The 16,358-nt window shown below is 43.9% G+C and overlaps 1 protein-coding gene across 2 annotated transcripts in view; it reads left to right on the top strand.

The window, feature by feature from the left end:
• Positions 1-16,358, top strand: part of cpsf1 (cleavage and polyadenylation specific factor 1) — a 102,276-nt gene that overhangs the window by 20,578 nt on the left and 65,340 nt on the right. For both annotated transcript variants that reach the window (XM_080213901.1, XM_080213890.1), the window contains exons 7-12: positions 2,504-2,650; positions 4,239-4,378; positions 5,900-6,010; positions 7,669-7,762; positions 10,817-10,904; positions 11,637-11,759. In XM_080213901.1, the coding sequence (XP_080070027.1) occupies positions 2,504-2,650; positions 4,239-4,378; positions 5,900-6,010; positions 7,669-7,762; positions 10,817-10,904; positions 11,637-11,759 (703 nt within the window). The remainder of the gene's footprint in view (positions 1-2,503; positions 2,651-4,238; positions 4,379-5,899; positions 6,011-7,668; positions 7,763-10,816; positions 10,905-11,636; positions 11,760-16,358) is intronic.

The following is a 16,358-nucleotide window of genomic DNA, read 5'->3' as shown; positions in this document are numbered from 1 at the left end:
AAGCCAGCATTTTCTGTGGTACTTGTGGTGAGCCATCTACTCACAGCTGAGTAGCTTGCTGGTTAGTAGTTAGCCATGTTGCTATAGGTCTGGAGTCACTAGTGCAGGACTTTAATGAACTAATGGCCTGTTTGGCTAAGAGCTGACTAGTAGCTTTAAATATGCAGCACAGCAAATAGCCAACCCCTTGAGGGAGACGATAAAGCAAAACAATGAAATCTATCAGGAGACAGCAGGATTCATGTTTGGAATCCTTGTTCCTAGAAATGCTTGGCCTGACTTAAAGTATTTTTAATGACAAACCCAAAGGAGCAAAGCCCATAGTGTGGAGGATTGCCACGGATGGAGCCGTCGACTTGAGTTTTAAACATTTTTAAAGAAGAAAGAATTGAGGTGGGATTGGGAGGAATGGATGTTCAAATCCATGAAGGTTGCGTCACAAGTGGAGAAGGTTGTTAGGAAGGCTTATGGGATGTTAGCCTTTATGGGAAGGGGCATAGAGTATAAAAGCTGCCGTCTAATGCTTCAGTTGTACAGAACGTTGGTTAGACCGCATTTGGAGTACTGCGTCCAGTTCTGGTCACCTTACTACCGGAAGGACGTGGAGTCTCTGGAAAGGGTGCAGAGGAGGTTTACCAGGATGTTGCCTGGCATGGGGGGACTGGGTTACGAGGAGAGATTGAAGAAACTGGGACTATTCTCCTTGGAAAGACGGAGATTGAGAGGGGACATGATAGAAGTATATAAGATACTGAAGGGAATAGATAGAGTTAATAGTGAGAGACTGCTCCCTAGACTGGGTACGAACACGAGAGGTCATCATTTAAGGGTGAGGGGGGAGAGGTATAATTTGGAGGTGAGAAGAAGGTTCTTTACGCAGAGAGTTGTGGGGGTCTGGAACGCGCCACCGAGTAGGGTGGTGGAGGCAGGAACGTTGGACTCGTTTAAGATGCAGTTAGATAGGCACATGAGTGAAACGAGAATGGAGGGATATGGTAGGGGCTATTAAATAGGGTTAAGCCTTGGGAGACACCGGAAAGGCAGGCTGTAAGATTAATATTTTTGTCTTTATTCCACAGGTGGAGGTCCACCTCGTGTCAAGCGAGGGGCATGCACACGGCGGGTCGTGCGTGGGCTGCTCTTGGAAGTCCAGGAGTGGCCTAGTACTTCATGTCGGTGTGTGTGCTTGATCCTGGACCGGTAGACGGGCGCCGCAACAGCTCAGTGACTAGCACTGCTGGCTGTGCAGATACATAGATTTGGGCCTGTGTCTGTGGGAGTTTGCGCATTCTCCCTGTGGTTGCGTGGGTTTCCTCCGGGCGCTCTGGTTTCCTCCCACACCCCAAAGATGTGCTCTTAGGCTAATTGGTTTTTACCAAATTGACACTATTTCCTCCCTGAATCTGACTGAGTAGGGTTCCATTCGTAGACATGCAGGGTAGAATAGGTGTAGGGTGATGCGGCGGCGCGGGCTCGTTGGGCCGAAGGGCCTGTTTCCCGTGCTGGGTTGTTCTTTGTTCTTTGTTCTTTGAGATTTGAAAACCTGGTTAAGAAAGGGACTGGTGCATAAATTGGTGCATTGTGTGACTCAAGCGAAAATGGCTTAAAAAAGGCCTCACACCCATTACCTGCTGACATTATTCAATGTGTTCAATATGAAAAAGAAAGGGCAGCCATTTCAGACTCCTTTCTCTTCCTGAGAATAAGAAATTTAAATGCTTGCTAAGTTCAATATCCAAAAAATGAAATTCAGCTGAGGGGCCGATTAGATTGTACGTAGGGAATTTTCACAGTAACTTAATGATTTGTAATGTAGGCCTACTTTCACTCAAAGGGTGGTGAATCTCTGGAATTCTCTGCCCGTTGAAGTGGTGGAGGCTGCCTCACTCAATATTTTTAAGATGCGGGTTGATAGGTTTTTGATAGGCAAGGGGATTAAGGGTTATGGGGAGAGGGCGGGAATGTGGAACTGAGCCACGACAGATCAGCCATGATCTTATTGAATGGCGGGGCAGGCTCGAGGGGCTAGATGGCCTCCTCCTGCTCCTATTTCTTATGTTCTTATTAATAAATAAACTAAATTTTCTAAACATAGTTAGTTGTAGCAGTAGAATAGCACATTATAAATAAAATGGCACAGTACAATTCTCTAAAGCAGCAGATTTACTGAGAGGAATGTTATAGGAGATCGATTGTTGTTTTACTACAATCATGATGGTTGCTGGTGACAATGTGCAATAGAATATAGAACATGGAACATTACAGCACAAACAGGCCCTTCGGCCCACTAGTTGCGCCGTGTGTTTAGACACAATAAGAACATAAGAACATAAGAAATAGGAGCAGGAGTAGGCCATCTAGCCCTTCGAGCCTGCCCCAATGCTGTGTCTAAATGTGATTATTTTACAGCAGTGCTGGTTTTGGATTCAGCTATTGATTCAGCCAGTGATTTTTAGATCCAGCTATTACTTTTCCCATCTGATCAACACACTTTCACTCGCAGGCAGAAATCCAGCTTCCTCCCCAGTTACATTATCGACGTTCGAGAGCTGGATGAGAAGTTGTTGAATGTGATTGACATGCAGTTCCTGTATGGTTACTACGAACCCACATTGCTCATCCTCTTTGAGCCCAACCAGACCTGGCCTGGGTATGTATACACTTAGATTCCACATGAATAATGGCACAAAATGTTAGCAATGCACAGACTGACTAGTGATATCTAAAAGAAAAAAAGTCAGCTAAACTTTTCAGGTGGAGACACTTCATAGTAACCAGTATTATTTCTGCCTTTTTTAGAAGCTGATGGAATTACTGCTGCTGAATTTTAGCTTCAATTGTCAATGTTTTTTTAAAATTAATCTTTATTATGGCCTGTGTATCATGCTTTTATTTTAAACAATTCTCCCCAATCCCTCCGCCTAGGGAGAGTCACAGTCCAAAGATGTCAAGGTTGGGTGCATCGGTGATGCTAAATTCTCCCTTACTGTCGGGGGACTAACAGAGTTGGGATAGGGCTTGGGTGGGATTGTGGTTGGTACAGATTTGATGGGCTGAATGGCCCCCTTCTGCACTGTAGGATTCTATGAAGTGTCCCTGTTGTACCTTACTCAAGTAGCAGTTATTCATATGGGAACATTGTAAGTGAGATGGCACCCAGCAGGGGGTGGAGGTAATAGCCTGAGCTGAAAAGCCAATTGTAAGTCTGTTCTGATCCTAGCTGTGATCACAGATTTCCCTAGCATTTACCCTAGCTAGTCCCCCTGACCCTAAGGGACAATTTAGTATGGCCAATCCACCTAACCTGCACATCTTTGGACTGAGAGGGGAAACCGGAGGATCATAGAACCCTACAGTGCAGAAGGAGGCCCTTTGGCCCATCGAGTCTGCACCAACCACAATCCCACCCAGGCCCTAGCCCCATATCCCTACATATTTTACTCACTAATCCCTCAAACCTAAGCATCCCGGGACACTAAGGGGCAATTTTAACATGGACAATCAACGTAACCCACGCATCTTTGCACTGTGGGAGGAAACCAGAGCACCTGGAGGAAACCCATGCAGGCACGAGGAGAATGTGCAAACTCCACACAGACAGTGACCCGAGCTGGTAATTGAACCCAGGTCCCTGAAGCTGTGAAGCAGCAGTACTAACCACTGTGCTACCGTGCCACCCGTACCTGGATGAAACCCACACAGACACGGAGAGAATGTGCAAACTCCACACAGACAGTGACCCAAGCGGGGAATCGAAAGCTTGAACCAAGTTTTCCCTTAGTTAATCCTTCACTCTCTAAGAATGCAGCTATGTGTTAATAAAAAGAACACTGCTGAAGGGGCGTCTAAACTCAAAACCTTGGCTCTGTTCTCTCCCCACATGCTGTCAGACTTGCTGAGATTTTCCAGCATTTTCTTTTGGTGTGCTGGAAATACTCAGCAGGTCAGGAACAGCCATGGGGAGAAATGTTTTAGATCTGTTGTCTGAGGAAAGGTGACAGACTGGAAGCACTAACTCCTGCCCACAGATGCTGCCTGATCTCCTTCCAGCATTCCCAGCTTTAATTTCAGATTTCCAGCATCTTTAGTATTTTGCTTTTGCAGTTCAGACATTTCTGGGTGTTCTATTAAAGTAATTTTCTTCTAGTTTTGCTGTGTTTCTGGTATCTTCTGGTGAAATTCTTTAAATGCAGCGTGAGAAGTGTATTTTTCATCATGTTTCCTCTTTTTGTCTCCAGTCGTGTGGCAGTGCGACAGGACACCTGCAGCATTGTTGCCATCTCATTAAACATCATGCAGAAGGTCCATCCTGTCATCTGGTCACTAAGCAACCTACCATTCGATTGCACCCAGGCTCTGGCTGTGCCAAAACCCATAGGTGAGCAAATGAATGACTGAGAGACTGTCCATGAATACCGTTTAAATTTGATTTAATTTATTACTGTCACGTGTATTAGCATACAGTGAAAAATATTGTTTCTTGCACGCTATACAGACAAAACATACCGTCCGTAGAGAAGGAAATGAGAGAGTGCAGAACGTAGTGTTACAGTTGTAGCTAGGGTGTAGAGAAAGATCAACTTAATGCAAGGAAGGTCCATTCAAAAGTCTGACTGCAGCAGGGAAGAAGCTGTTCTTGAGTCGGGAAAAGGATACAAAGTCTGATGGAAGAAGATGGAAGAGAGAATTTAATGTTGCTTTAACTTGTGTCCCCTTGTCTCCTTGTTTCACACTTGCTGATGTCCCTCACTGGAGACTCTTGAGGTCTTGAGATACCTCTCTTATATGATTGTGGATCGAATAAAATCTCCTCATAGCTATTCTGATTACTGAATATTTGAGAGAGAATAGTAAATGGACAAACTGGTATAACATCTTGAACAAGTGAGAAAGTCTGACGCTGCTGTATTATTCTACGGAAAAATATTTGAAAAGTGAAACCAGTCAACAGCTAGATAACCTTTAGATAAATGGCTGCATTCCTGATCCAGAATCTGGATAAAATACTTGAATTGCTTTGTTCATATGCAGCAATTCTATCAATATGTGAGCTTGATCTGAAACAAATTTAAGTGAGGGTTTCAATTTATCACTGAGAATTAAACTTTTAAGTTATAACATATGTTTTCCTGTTTTCTCTGACCATGATATACATCATGCAGGGTGTAGTGATAAATGTTACTGGACCAGTAACCCAGAGGCCCAGGCTAACTCTCAGCTTCAAATTCCATTATGGTAGCTAGTGTTAAATTTAGTTTAATATCATTTGGAATTAAAAGCCAGTCTCACTAATGGTGACCAGGACAGCTATCATGTCCTTTAGGGAAGGAAATCTGCCATCCTTACCTAGTCAGGCCTACAGGTATTTCCACATCCAAGAATAGTTGACTCTTAACTGCTTCCTGAAATGGACTGACAAGTCACTCAGTTCAAGGATTGGGGATGAGTAACAAATCCTGGCCCTGTCAGCAACGCCCACATCCCATAAATGAAGAAAAATGTTTCCACTTCAGGGTGTGGACTTTGAGCTGTGGCTTGTCTGTCTCTCCTGTCTAAATAACAATGCACAAGGATAAGTGTCAATGGCTTTTTTGGGTTCCTACACCATCTCCACATCTGGCATGGGGCGTGATCCTGGTCCTTCTGTTTATTTATGTATTCTGTGCTTCCTGAATTGGAAAGCGGAGAGTAGAATATTTGTGGGCCAGGATGGATCTCGGGCCAAACTGCAACAAATGATGGGTTTCTGCATGGGTCCGCGTTCCTGCAGGCGGAGAACAAACATTATCGATAGGGCCAGGGTGATCCATTGCTCTGTAACACAAAGCTCTGTGCGACTCTTAGTGTCCTTTCAATTTGGAGTGTCATTTGTACTTTGTGGATTGTCTCCATTCTGCAGGTGGTGTGGTCATCTTTGCTGTAAATTCGTTGCTCTACCTCAACCAGAGTGTCCCACCCTATGGCGTATCTCTGAACAGCTTGACAAATGGAACAACATCTTTCCCACTCCGTAAGTGATCAATTCCTGATTCCTGGAGTGACTGGATTGTTGTGTGAGCAGACATTGGTTTGACTAGGCCTGTATTCACTGGAATTTCAAAGAGTGAAGGGGGTCTAATTGAACAGAACTGGGCAGCCTGGATGCAGTGATATTGTTTCCTCTGATTGGAGAATCAGAACAAGGGTGCTCAGTCTCAGGGTAAGGGTAGTCTGGTCTACAACTTGGGATCAAGGTAGTTGAAGGCATGTTTACCAATGGTGGAGTGGTGAAAATTGGGACAAAAGGCTAAAATTGGAAGAGTGCTGAGGGGAGGAGGCTGTAGAGAAAGAAGGGGGAGGTCATGAAGAGATTTGAAAATAAGAATGAGAACTTTTTTTTAGATAGTTCTGTTGTTTGAATGGGAGCCAAGATAGGTGATGGGGTGAACATGGCTTGGTGCTGGTAAGGGAACGGACAGCAGAATTTTGCGTGACCTTTCAGGCGGCACAGTGGTTAGTACTGCAGCCTCTCAGGTCCAGGGACCTGGGTTCGATTCCCAGCTTGGGTCACTGTGTAGAGTTTGCACGTTCTCCCCATGTCTGCGTAGGTTTCCTCGGGGTACTCCGGTTTCCTCCCACAGTCCAATGATGTGCGATTTAGGTGGATTGGCCATGATAAAATGTCCATTAGTGTCAGGGGGATTAACAGGGTAAATATTTGGGATTACAGGAATAGGGCCTGGGTGGGATTGTTATTGGTGTAGGCTTGATGGGCCAAATGGCCTTCTACACTTTAGAGATTCTTTGATTCCAAAGTAGGTCACAGGACGGGAGACTGGCCAGGATTGCCAGGAGATTTGATGGATCTAGAAGCAACAGTGACATGACCTAAAATGCAGAATTTGGGAATGCTATTGCTGTTGCCTGTGTGCAATTGGTTACTGGGTTTCTTACATTAGAATAATTGTGGATTATTGGAAAGAGAGAGGCGTTGCTAAACTTTTTCATCTTGCACAATCAGGATAAATACAAGAATACTAAATTTCAAATGATCATAACAGTTGATACTATGGCAGAAAGTGGTGAAGTATGTGGACATTCACATGTTTATCCTGACGATATAAAACAAAAAGCTTCAGAAAGATGTGTCACTTTCAGCAATATTCAACTTTGAAAATATTTCTCAAACCAAAAGAAAAATGGCGGCATCTGTAAGGAGAGAAAAGAGCTGACATTTTGAGTCCAGATGATTCTTTGTCAAAGCTTTGTATGGATGTGTGTGTATTCTGAATTTTGCCGATAACAAATCATTCTGACAAAGTCAAAATTTCCTTCATAAAAACATATGAACGGACGAATTAAGAGCAGCAGTATGACATTCGGCCCCTCGAGCATGCTCTACTATCCAATAAAAAGTGATTATGGCCTCCAATGCCATTATCTTATCTTTGATTCCCTTATTAATCAAGAATATCTATCTATATATAGATGTGTTATATATACTTATACCCACAGATCCCAATGAACATGATAGGTGGTGGAGTGATCGTACCAAGATTTAGATAAACAATTGCAGTGGCAGTTTTTTATTGCTTGTGTGACTGGGACGTGTCAAGCATCACAATCTACAAGAAAGTCCATGGTGAATCAAAGACTGATTGCTATGTTATGTGTGTGTGTCTCCCACAGGGATTCAAGACGGGGTGAGAATTATGTTGGACTGTGCTCAGGCTGCCTTTGTCTCCTATGATAAGATGGTAATTTCCTTAAAGGGAGGAGAAATGTAAGTATGGAATGTTGCAAGTACTTTCTTGTGTGCTGTTTCCCTGCAATTTGAGCCACAGTAAACCTCTTTAGGGTAGTTCTAAGTTCCTTTCCAACATTCTCCTGTATCCCCATCTACTCAAATTGATATTGTAATTCTGAGAATTTGAATTCAATTTGAAAACCCAGGAAATTGCTGGAGTGTTTGGGCACTCATTAAGTTGCTCGCTCTTCCAAAAAATTGGGACGTACCAGAGAGGCAATAGAAATTCACCCACAATGATGTCCAGCTAACTCACTCGTTCTATTTGATGCTCTTGCGAGTTAAAAGCTACACAATCTAGGGCTCAACTTTCAGGTCATGTTTTTGATCACAATACCGGTATTCACATAGGTCAGAAAACATAGATTTAAATATTTCTTCTCTTTGCTGCTTGCTGGTTTATGGATTCCTGGTGGCAGGTATGTTCTGATTCTTCACTGCAGGTCATGTGTGAAGAGGTCACAGCTTCCTCTAGCCACTAACCCACTCTCACTGAGAGTAATTAAAGTCTCCCTATTAACGCCAGCTTAAATGAACTGAGTGAGTGCAGACTGGATATCGATCCACAGATTTTCTTGGTTGGTCATCAGGTGAGCCATGTTGGAGCTTCCATTCGATGGACATTAGAGCTGGGGTGGAGGCTTAGCGTATATCTCACCCTAAAGTGAGGTCATAAATATAAGAGCGTAAGAACTAGGAGCAGGAGTAGGCCATCTGGCCCCTCCAGCCTTTTCTGCCATTCAATAAGATTGTGGCTGATCTTTTCATGGACTCAACTCTACTTATCTCTCTCTCTCTCTCTCTCCACCCCCCCCCGCAACTCACCATAACCCTTAATTCCTTTACTGTTCAAAAATTTATTCATCTTTGCCTTAAAAACATTCAATGAGGTAGCCTCAATTGCTTTCAAAGGGAATTCCACAGATTCACAACCCTTTGTGTGAAGAAGTTCCTCGTCAACTCAGTCCTAAATCTACTCCCCCTTATTTTGAGGCTATGCCCCCTAGTTCTAGCTTCACCCGCCAGTGGGAACAACTTCCCTGCTTCTATCTTATCTATTCCCTTCATAATCTTATATGTTTCTATAAGATCTCCCCTCATTCTTCTGAATTCCAATGAGTATAGTCCCAGTCTACTCAGTCTCTCCTCATAAACCAACCTTCTCAACTCTGGAATCAACCTAGTGAATCTCCTCTGCACCCCCTCCAGTGCCAGTATATCCTTTCTCAAGTAAGGAGATCAGAACTGTACACAGTACTCCAGGTGTGGCCTCACCAGCACCTTATACAGCTGCAACATAACCTCGCTGTTTTTAAACTCCATCCCTCTGGCAATGAAGGACAAAATTCCATTTGCCTCCTTAATTACCTACTGCATTCAATACGTTGTTCATCCATCACTTGATTGATCGGATATTCAAGTGTAGCAACAATTTTCGTGTATTTGGCAGTATGGTGGCACAGTTGTTAGCTGCCTCCCGGCGCCAGGGACCTGGGTTCGATTCTCAGCTTGAGTCACTGTCTGTGTGAAGTTTGCATATCCTCAGTGTGTCTGCTTGGGTTTCCTCCCGCAAAGATGTGCAGATTAGGTGGATTGCCATGCTAAATTACCACTTGGTGTCATGGGGACTAGCCAGGGTAAATGCATGGAGTTATGGGGATAGAGCCTGAGTGGGATTGTAGTCAGTGCAAACTTGATGTGTTGAATGATCTCCTACTGCACTGTAGGGATTCTTTGATTTTGATTTGATTTGATTATCATCACATGTATTAACATACAGTGAAAAGTATTGTTTCTTACGCGCTGTGCAGACAAAGCATACCGTTCATAGAGACGGAAACAAGAGACTGCAGAATGTGGTGTGACAGTCATAGCTAGGGTGTAGAGAAAGATCAACTTGATGCAAGGTAGGTCCATTCAAAACTGCGACAGCAGTAGGCAAGAAGCTGTTCTAGAGTCAGTTGGTACAGACTTCTGTTTCCTTTTGCCAATGGAAGAAGGTGGAAGAGAGAATGTCTGGGGTGTGTGGGGTCCTTGATTATGCTGGCTACTTTTGAGGCAGCTGGGAGGTGGACATTGCTGGCTAGGTCGGCATTTATCGTCCATCCCTAATTGCCCTTGAAAAGGGGTGGTGAGCTGTTGCCTTCAACTGTTGCAGCCTGGGTAGTGTAGGTACAGCCACCATGCTGCTAGGGAGGGAGTTCCAAGATTTTGATCCAGTGACAGTGAAGGAGCGACATGTTTCCAATTCAGGATGATTAGTGACTTGGAGGGGAGCTTGCAAGTTGTGCTGGTGTTCCTAAGTGCCTGCTGCCCTTGCTTTTCTGGATTCTTGCTGAGATTTGATTTATTGACTTCAGTATTTACAACAGTGGGAAATGAGTTAACATCTGGCTTGTGGTGCAGTTCCCAAACTGTGCCTGAGCTATTGCAAACTGCTTCAGGACATTCTGCTGGGGTGAACAGCACTTCACAAATCCAGATACTTTAATTCAAACTATTGGGAATTGCAATGGCAGAAAAAAACAAATTTTTGTTATATAATGGCGTATCAAAGAATTTAATATACTTTCTATTGGTTATGCATAGACCATCCTCTTTCATAACGATATGAAGCTTTTCAATGAACTGTTTCCTGAAGGCTCTCTCCTTGTGAGAAATTATATAGTAACTTTTTTCTCAAATATTTTGGTCCTTAGATAAATGTAATGAAAATCTAATTTTCTGTGCCTGTTCTCAATGCATTACTTCCAATTGTAAACCAGATTGTAAGCTTTGTTTCCAGTGCTTTTTTTTGTATGCTATCTGCAGGTCAGGCAACATCTGTAGAGTAAGAAACAGAGTTAATGTTTCCGATTATCAGTCCTGACAAATGATCATCAATCTGAAATTTTAACTCTGTTCCCTCTCCACAGATGCTGCCAGGCTGGCTCAGCATTTCCCCACTTTCTGTTTTTCTTTCAAACTTTGAGTAATGTTACTTGAGTGTCCTAACTGTGTCTATCTGGATCTCACTGTTTGAATCTTCAGCTATGTCTTAACCCTGATAACAGACGGGATGAGGAGTGTCCGCGCATTCCACTTTGACAAAGCAGCAGCCAGTGTCCTCACCACCTGCGTAAGTTTTTAACACTTGGAGTGATTTGGTCATTCCTTGAAATAAATATCTGTACATTAGAATATTTTGAACCATTCTTTACACCCTTTGATACTGCTGCATTCAGAATGGGATTGAGTAAAAACGAAAGGAGGGTGAGTGCTCCGCATTGTTGAATGCTTTGAAACTTCGATGTATTTCTAATCATAGAAACCCTACAGTGCAGAAGGAGGCCGTTCGGCCCATCGAGGCTGCACTGACCAGAGTCCCACCCAGGCCTTATCCCCATATCTCTACATATTTACCCTCTAACCTACGCATCTCAGAACTCTAAGGGGCAATTTTTAGCATGGTCGATCAACCTAACCCACAGATCTTTGGACTGTGGGAGGAAACCAGAGCACCCGGAGGAAACCCACACAGACACGGGTAGAATGTGCAAATTCCACATAAACAGCGACCCAAGCCAGGAATTGAACCCAGTGCTAACCACTGTGCCATCCTATTATTCCAGTTGTTGTTTGTTATTTTTCAAATGGAATTATCCATTTGTCTGACAGTTTCCTTGCCCAATCCTGTGCATGAGGAGCCCACGCCCGTTGACTGAAGTGTAATGATTATGTTTGGGAGCTCCCTCTGAGAAAATCACAAGCACATTCCCCCATCACCTTTACCAAGTGTTGAACAAGGCACAGTTTGGATTGATACCTCCACCAGACAGACTGGGCTAACGAGACCGGTTTACATTTACAGATGACCACGTTGGAGCCAGGCTTCCTTTTCCTTGGATCACGTTTGGGGAATTCCCTGTTGCTCAGATACACTGAGAAACTGCAGGAAGCACCAATGGATGTTGGAAAGGATCGCGAGAAACAGGTATTAAAGACACAGTTCTACTCACTCGATGCAAAACATTGGCAGAGGATTGCAAATATTATTCAGTTGTACACAGTTCATCAGCTGACAGTACCTGCTGTGGAATGGGCTCACAGTTCTTCCAGTCAGTCATTGTGGTAGAAAATGTTGATGTGAATAAGATTCACTCCCAATAGGATGAATTCCACATTTGAATTTATGCTTTAAAACGATTCTGATACAATCTTTATTTATACAAACAAATGAAATTTAGTGGTCCCAGTTTTGCCAGCAATTAGTGAGCTTATCTAGTGAATTGTGGGCTTCGTTAGTCACCTAGTTAGAGAAATATGAGCTCTTTAAGAAATTGAATGGCACTGTCAGAACTGATGGCTTTTACAATTTATTTTTGAGGTACATGAAACCAGTGGTAAGGACTCCTGTTAACTGCAGTGACTGGGATGATGTCCAGTTACTTTAGTATTGTTGCTCGCATTGAAGTAAATGTCACCCACTTGTCCTTAACCTAGATAATGGGGAAAATCCATGGGGTCAGGAGGTGAGCTGTTCATCAGAGAACTCTGCTGTTGTATCTGTGGAATTAACATGGCAGAACCAGTTAAACTTTCTGTTTCATGGTGGCCTCCAGGATGTTGATGGTTGGCTCTTGGTGGTGGTGGTGCTCTTGAAGACCGAGAGCAGGAGGCTGACATGATCATTATCTGGTGTTTTTGTGATGAGGTGTTCCCTGCCACTTTGCTCAATTGTCATTCTGATCCTCCTTGAGATGAGGCCTTCAAGATTGTGACTAATTTTGACAGTGTCGACAGGAGCACCAGCACCGCAGGATTTTAGATCGTTGTCAGAAATTCAGGACAATTTATTCTACTCTGCAAATTTAATGTAGAGATACAATCTAAAATAAAGCATGCAATTCTAAAGTGGGTTCAGGAGCAGAGGGTATATGTGTGGGCGAAGCATTGAAGGTGAGGGAACGGCAAATACAACACACCGAATCCTGGGCTTTGTCAATAAAGGCAATGAGTATAAAACCAAGGAAGCTTTGTTATACAAAGTCTCTGCACCATTACAAGGTACAAGTCTGAAGTATAATAGAAGAGGGACCTGGGGGTCCTTGTGCATGAGTCGCAAAAACCCAGCCTGCAGGTGCAGCAGGTGGTCAGGAAGGCGAATGGGATGCTGGCCTTCATAGCGAGGGGGATTGAATATAAAAGTAGGGAGGTCTTGCTGCAGCTGTATAGGGCATTGGTGAGGCCGCAGCTGGAGTACTGTGTGCAGTTTTGGTCGCCGCACTTTCGCAAGGATATTTTGGCCTTGGAGGGAGTGCAGAGGAGGTTTACTAGGCTGATACCAGAGTTGAGGGGGTTGAGCTATGAGGAGAGGCTGAATAAACTAGGCTTGTACTCGTTAGAGTTTAGAAGAATGAGGGGCGATCTCATTGAGACGTATAAGATGATGAATGGGATGGATAGGATAGAGGTGGAGAGACTCTTCCCGCTCAGAAAGGACAGTAGGACTAGGGGGCACAGCCTCAAGATAAGGGGGGGCGGTTTAGAACGGAGTTGAGGGGGAACTTCTTCACTCAAAGGGTGGTGAATCTCTGGAATTCTCTGCCCGTTGAAGTGGTGGAGGCTGCCTCGCTAAATATTTTTAAGACGCGGGTTGATGGGTTTTTGATAAGAGAGGGGATTAAGGGTTATGGGGAGAGGGCGGGAAAGTGGAACTGAGCCACGACAGATCAGCCATGATCTTATTGAATGGCGGGACAGGCTAGATGGCCTACTCCTGCTCCTATTTCTTATGTTCTTGTATTAGAATACTCTCCACTTGCAACTCCAATGCACTTGAAGCTCAACCCCCCCCGCCGCACCCCAGGATAAAGTAGCCCGCTTCCATAACCCCATCCATAAACATTCACTCCCACCACCTCCAGCACACAGTGGCAGCCATGTGTAACATCTGCAAGATGCACTGCAGGAACTTACCAAGGCTCCTTAGACAGCACCTTCCAAACCCATGACCGCTGCTATCTAGAAGGACAAGGGCAGCAGACAAATGGGAGCACCAAGCGGCTCACTATCCTGACTTGGAAATATATCGCCTTCCCTTCACTGTTGCTAGGTTAAAATCCTGGAACTCTCTCCCTAACAGCGCTGTGGATTTACTTATGTCATACAGATAGTAACTGTTAAAGAAGGCAGCTCACCACAACCTTCGCAAGGGCAGTTGGGGTGGCACGGTAGCACGGTGGTTAGCCCTGCTGCTTCACAGCTCCAGGGTCCTGCGTTCAATTCCCGGCTCAGGTCACTGTCTGTGTGGAGTTTGCACGTTCTTCTCGTGTCTGCGTGGGTTTCCTCCGGGTGCTCTGGTTTCCTCCCACAGTGCAAAGATGTGCGGGTTAGGTTGATTGGCCGTGCTAAGAAAGTGCCCCTTAGTGTCCAGGGATGTGTAGGTTAGAGCGATTAGTGGATATATTGTAGAGATATGGAGGGGTAGGGCCTGGGTGGGATTGTGTTCGGTGCAGACTCGATGGGCCGAAGGGCCTCTTTCTGCACTGTAGGGTTCTATGATTCTATGAATTAGGGATGGGCAATAAATGCTAGCCTAACCAGTGACGCCTACATCCTATGAATGAATTACAAAAAAATTGTATGGAATACAGGTTTGGCTCAGCTGGAATATTCACTGAATTCCAGATTTTAGTAAAGGTACGAAAGCATTAGAGACAGTGCAGAGAAGATTCACACAACTGCTTCCAGACCCGGGAACTTTAGTTACGCAGGTAGATTGGAAAGGTTGGGCCTGTCATCCTTGGGGAAGAGAATGTTGAAAAGAGATTAGATTGAGATATTTAACATCATGAGGGGTCTGGACAGAGCAGGGAGGGAGAAACTCTGTTCCCATTGATGGGAGGATCAAGAATGAGAAGGCACAGATTTAACGTAATTGGCATAAGAGGTGTTGACAGATTGAGGATCAACACTTTCACACGGTGTGTATTTAGGGTCCAAAATGCACTGACTGAGAATGGCAGGACCAATTGAGGGATTTGGGAGGGATTGAGATGGTTGAAGGCGGTGGTGCAGGGCTATGGGATGGATGCTGGAGAATGGCATTAGGTAAATTCTTTGGAGAACAAGTGCAGACATCATAAGGGGAGAAAGGAGACTATACCTGAGTGAGAAGGAGACAGAACGAGCAGTGAATTAGATCCATGCAAGTTCTGGGAAGCCTTTTTTTTAGCTTTATGTATAGATTTGAAGTTGAGCTCTGATGTAGAACCAGCCTTCAAATAAGTTAGACTCCCTTATTAAACAGGGAATTGCTGGGTCTTGGCAGCAATCTGTCAATCGGCTCCAAGTAATCGGTTCAATTGGTGGAAAGCAGAAAGCTGAATTGGTAGTGACTCATCACAGGTTCTATATAACAGACAGGCTTTTCGAACTGTGTGATTAGTAGAGGGTGCATGAGGAGACAAGAAGACAGGAGACTGAGTGAGTGATGAATTAGGCCCATGTGGGAATTTGGTGCGTGGGGGAAAGAAGTGTTTTAAATAAGAATCATTGCAACTCATAAAGTGTGTATTGGATGGATTTATCGGATCTAATAAGACTTAGCATAGTTGTAAGGTTTATTAAGCAAGTTAAAATGGAGTAAAATTAGCATAACTTCACTTCTGTTAACTTTATTTTGGTTTACTTAAGAGATGGTAGGGCAGCTTGGTTATGTGGCCTCCCATAGCATGTGGGAAGTTGCAGACACTACTAGTGACCTACCCTGACCACGTAGAAGGTGTCACCAGCTTTAGAAACATGAGCCTTGAGCTTTGGATTTGGAGAGATGATTAGAGTCACTGTGGCACGTGCGTGAGGCTGACACCTACATGGATAGCATGTTCAGAGCGGTGGTCACACCACAGGTTAGATAGTAATTAGCAATTGAGTCTGCAAGACAGAAGAAATAAAGATTAGAAAATGTATATTACAGGAGTTTGGCAGTGGTTAAAGGAATATATTTATACGCAAGGAGTACAGTAAATAGAGCTGATGAGCTGAGGGCACAGACAGATAGACACATGGTAGCAAGATATCATTGCTGTATTGTGAAGTTGGCTTAAGGAAGCTGTTATGATCCCAGTTGATATAACTGTACAGGAAGATCCCAGAGTGGAACCCTGGCTCAAAAGACTAACTTTTTAACAAAAACTGGAGGAACAGAGTCACAGGATTGCCAAGTGTTTCTAACAACAAGAAAACAATATTTTATTAAACATGAAAGAGTTAATGTTTTACACACAAAGAAATAGAAGCAGGAGTCAGCCACCAAGCCTTCAAGCCTGTCCTGCCATTTAGTACAACTGATCCATGCTACCCTTAATTGCTGACGAAGAGTCAGACGGATTCGAAGCATTAAGAGAGACGATTGAAGTATTGAGTTCAACAATAAAAACGGAGCAGCCACACTGCGAGGTGTGTACTATAGATCCCCAAAATAATGGGAGAGAGAAAAGCAAATATATAGAGACATTTCAAAAACAATAGGATAGTGATAATTGGGGAACAACTACCCAAACATCAACTGGGATATGAATAGGGTGAA

This window comes from Carcharhinus amblyrhynchos, chromosome 2 (assembly GCF_965287045.1).
Source record: "Carcharhinus amblyrhynchos chromosome 2, sCarAmb.v2.hapA, whole genome shotgun sequence".
NCBI lineage: Eukaryota > Metazoa > Chordata > Chondrichthyes > Carcharhiniformes > Carcharhinidae > Carcharhinus > Carcharhinus amblyrhynchos.
Note: the sequence above shows the minus strand (reverse complement) of the source record. Positions and strands in the feature narration are given on the sequence as shown.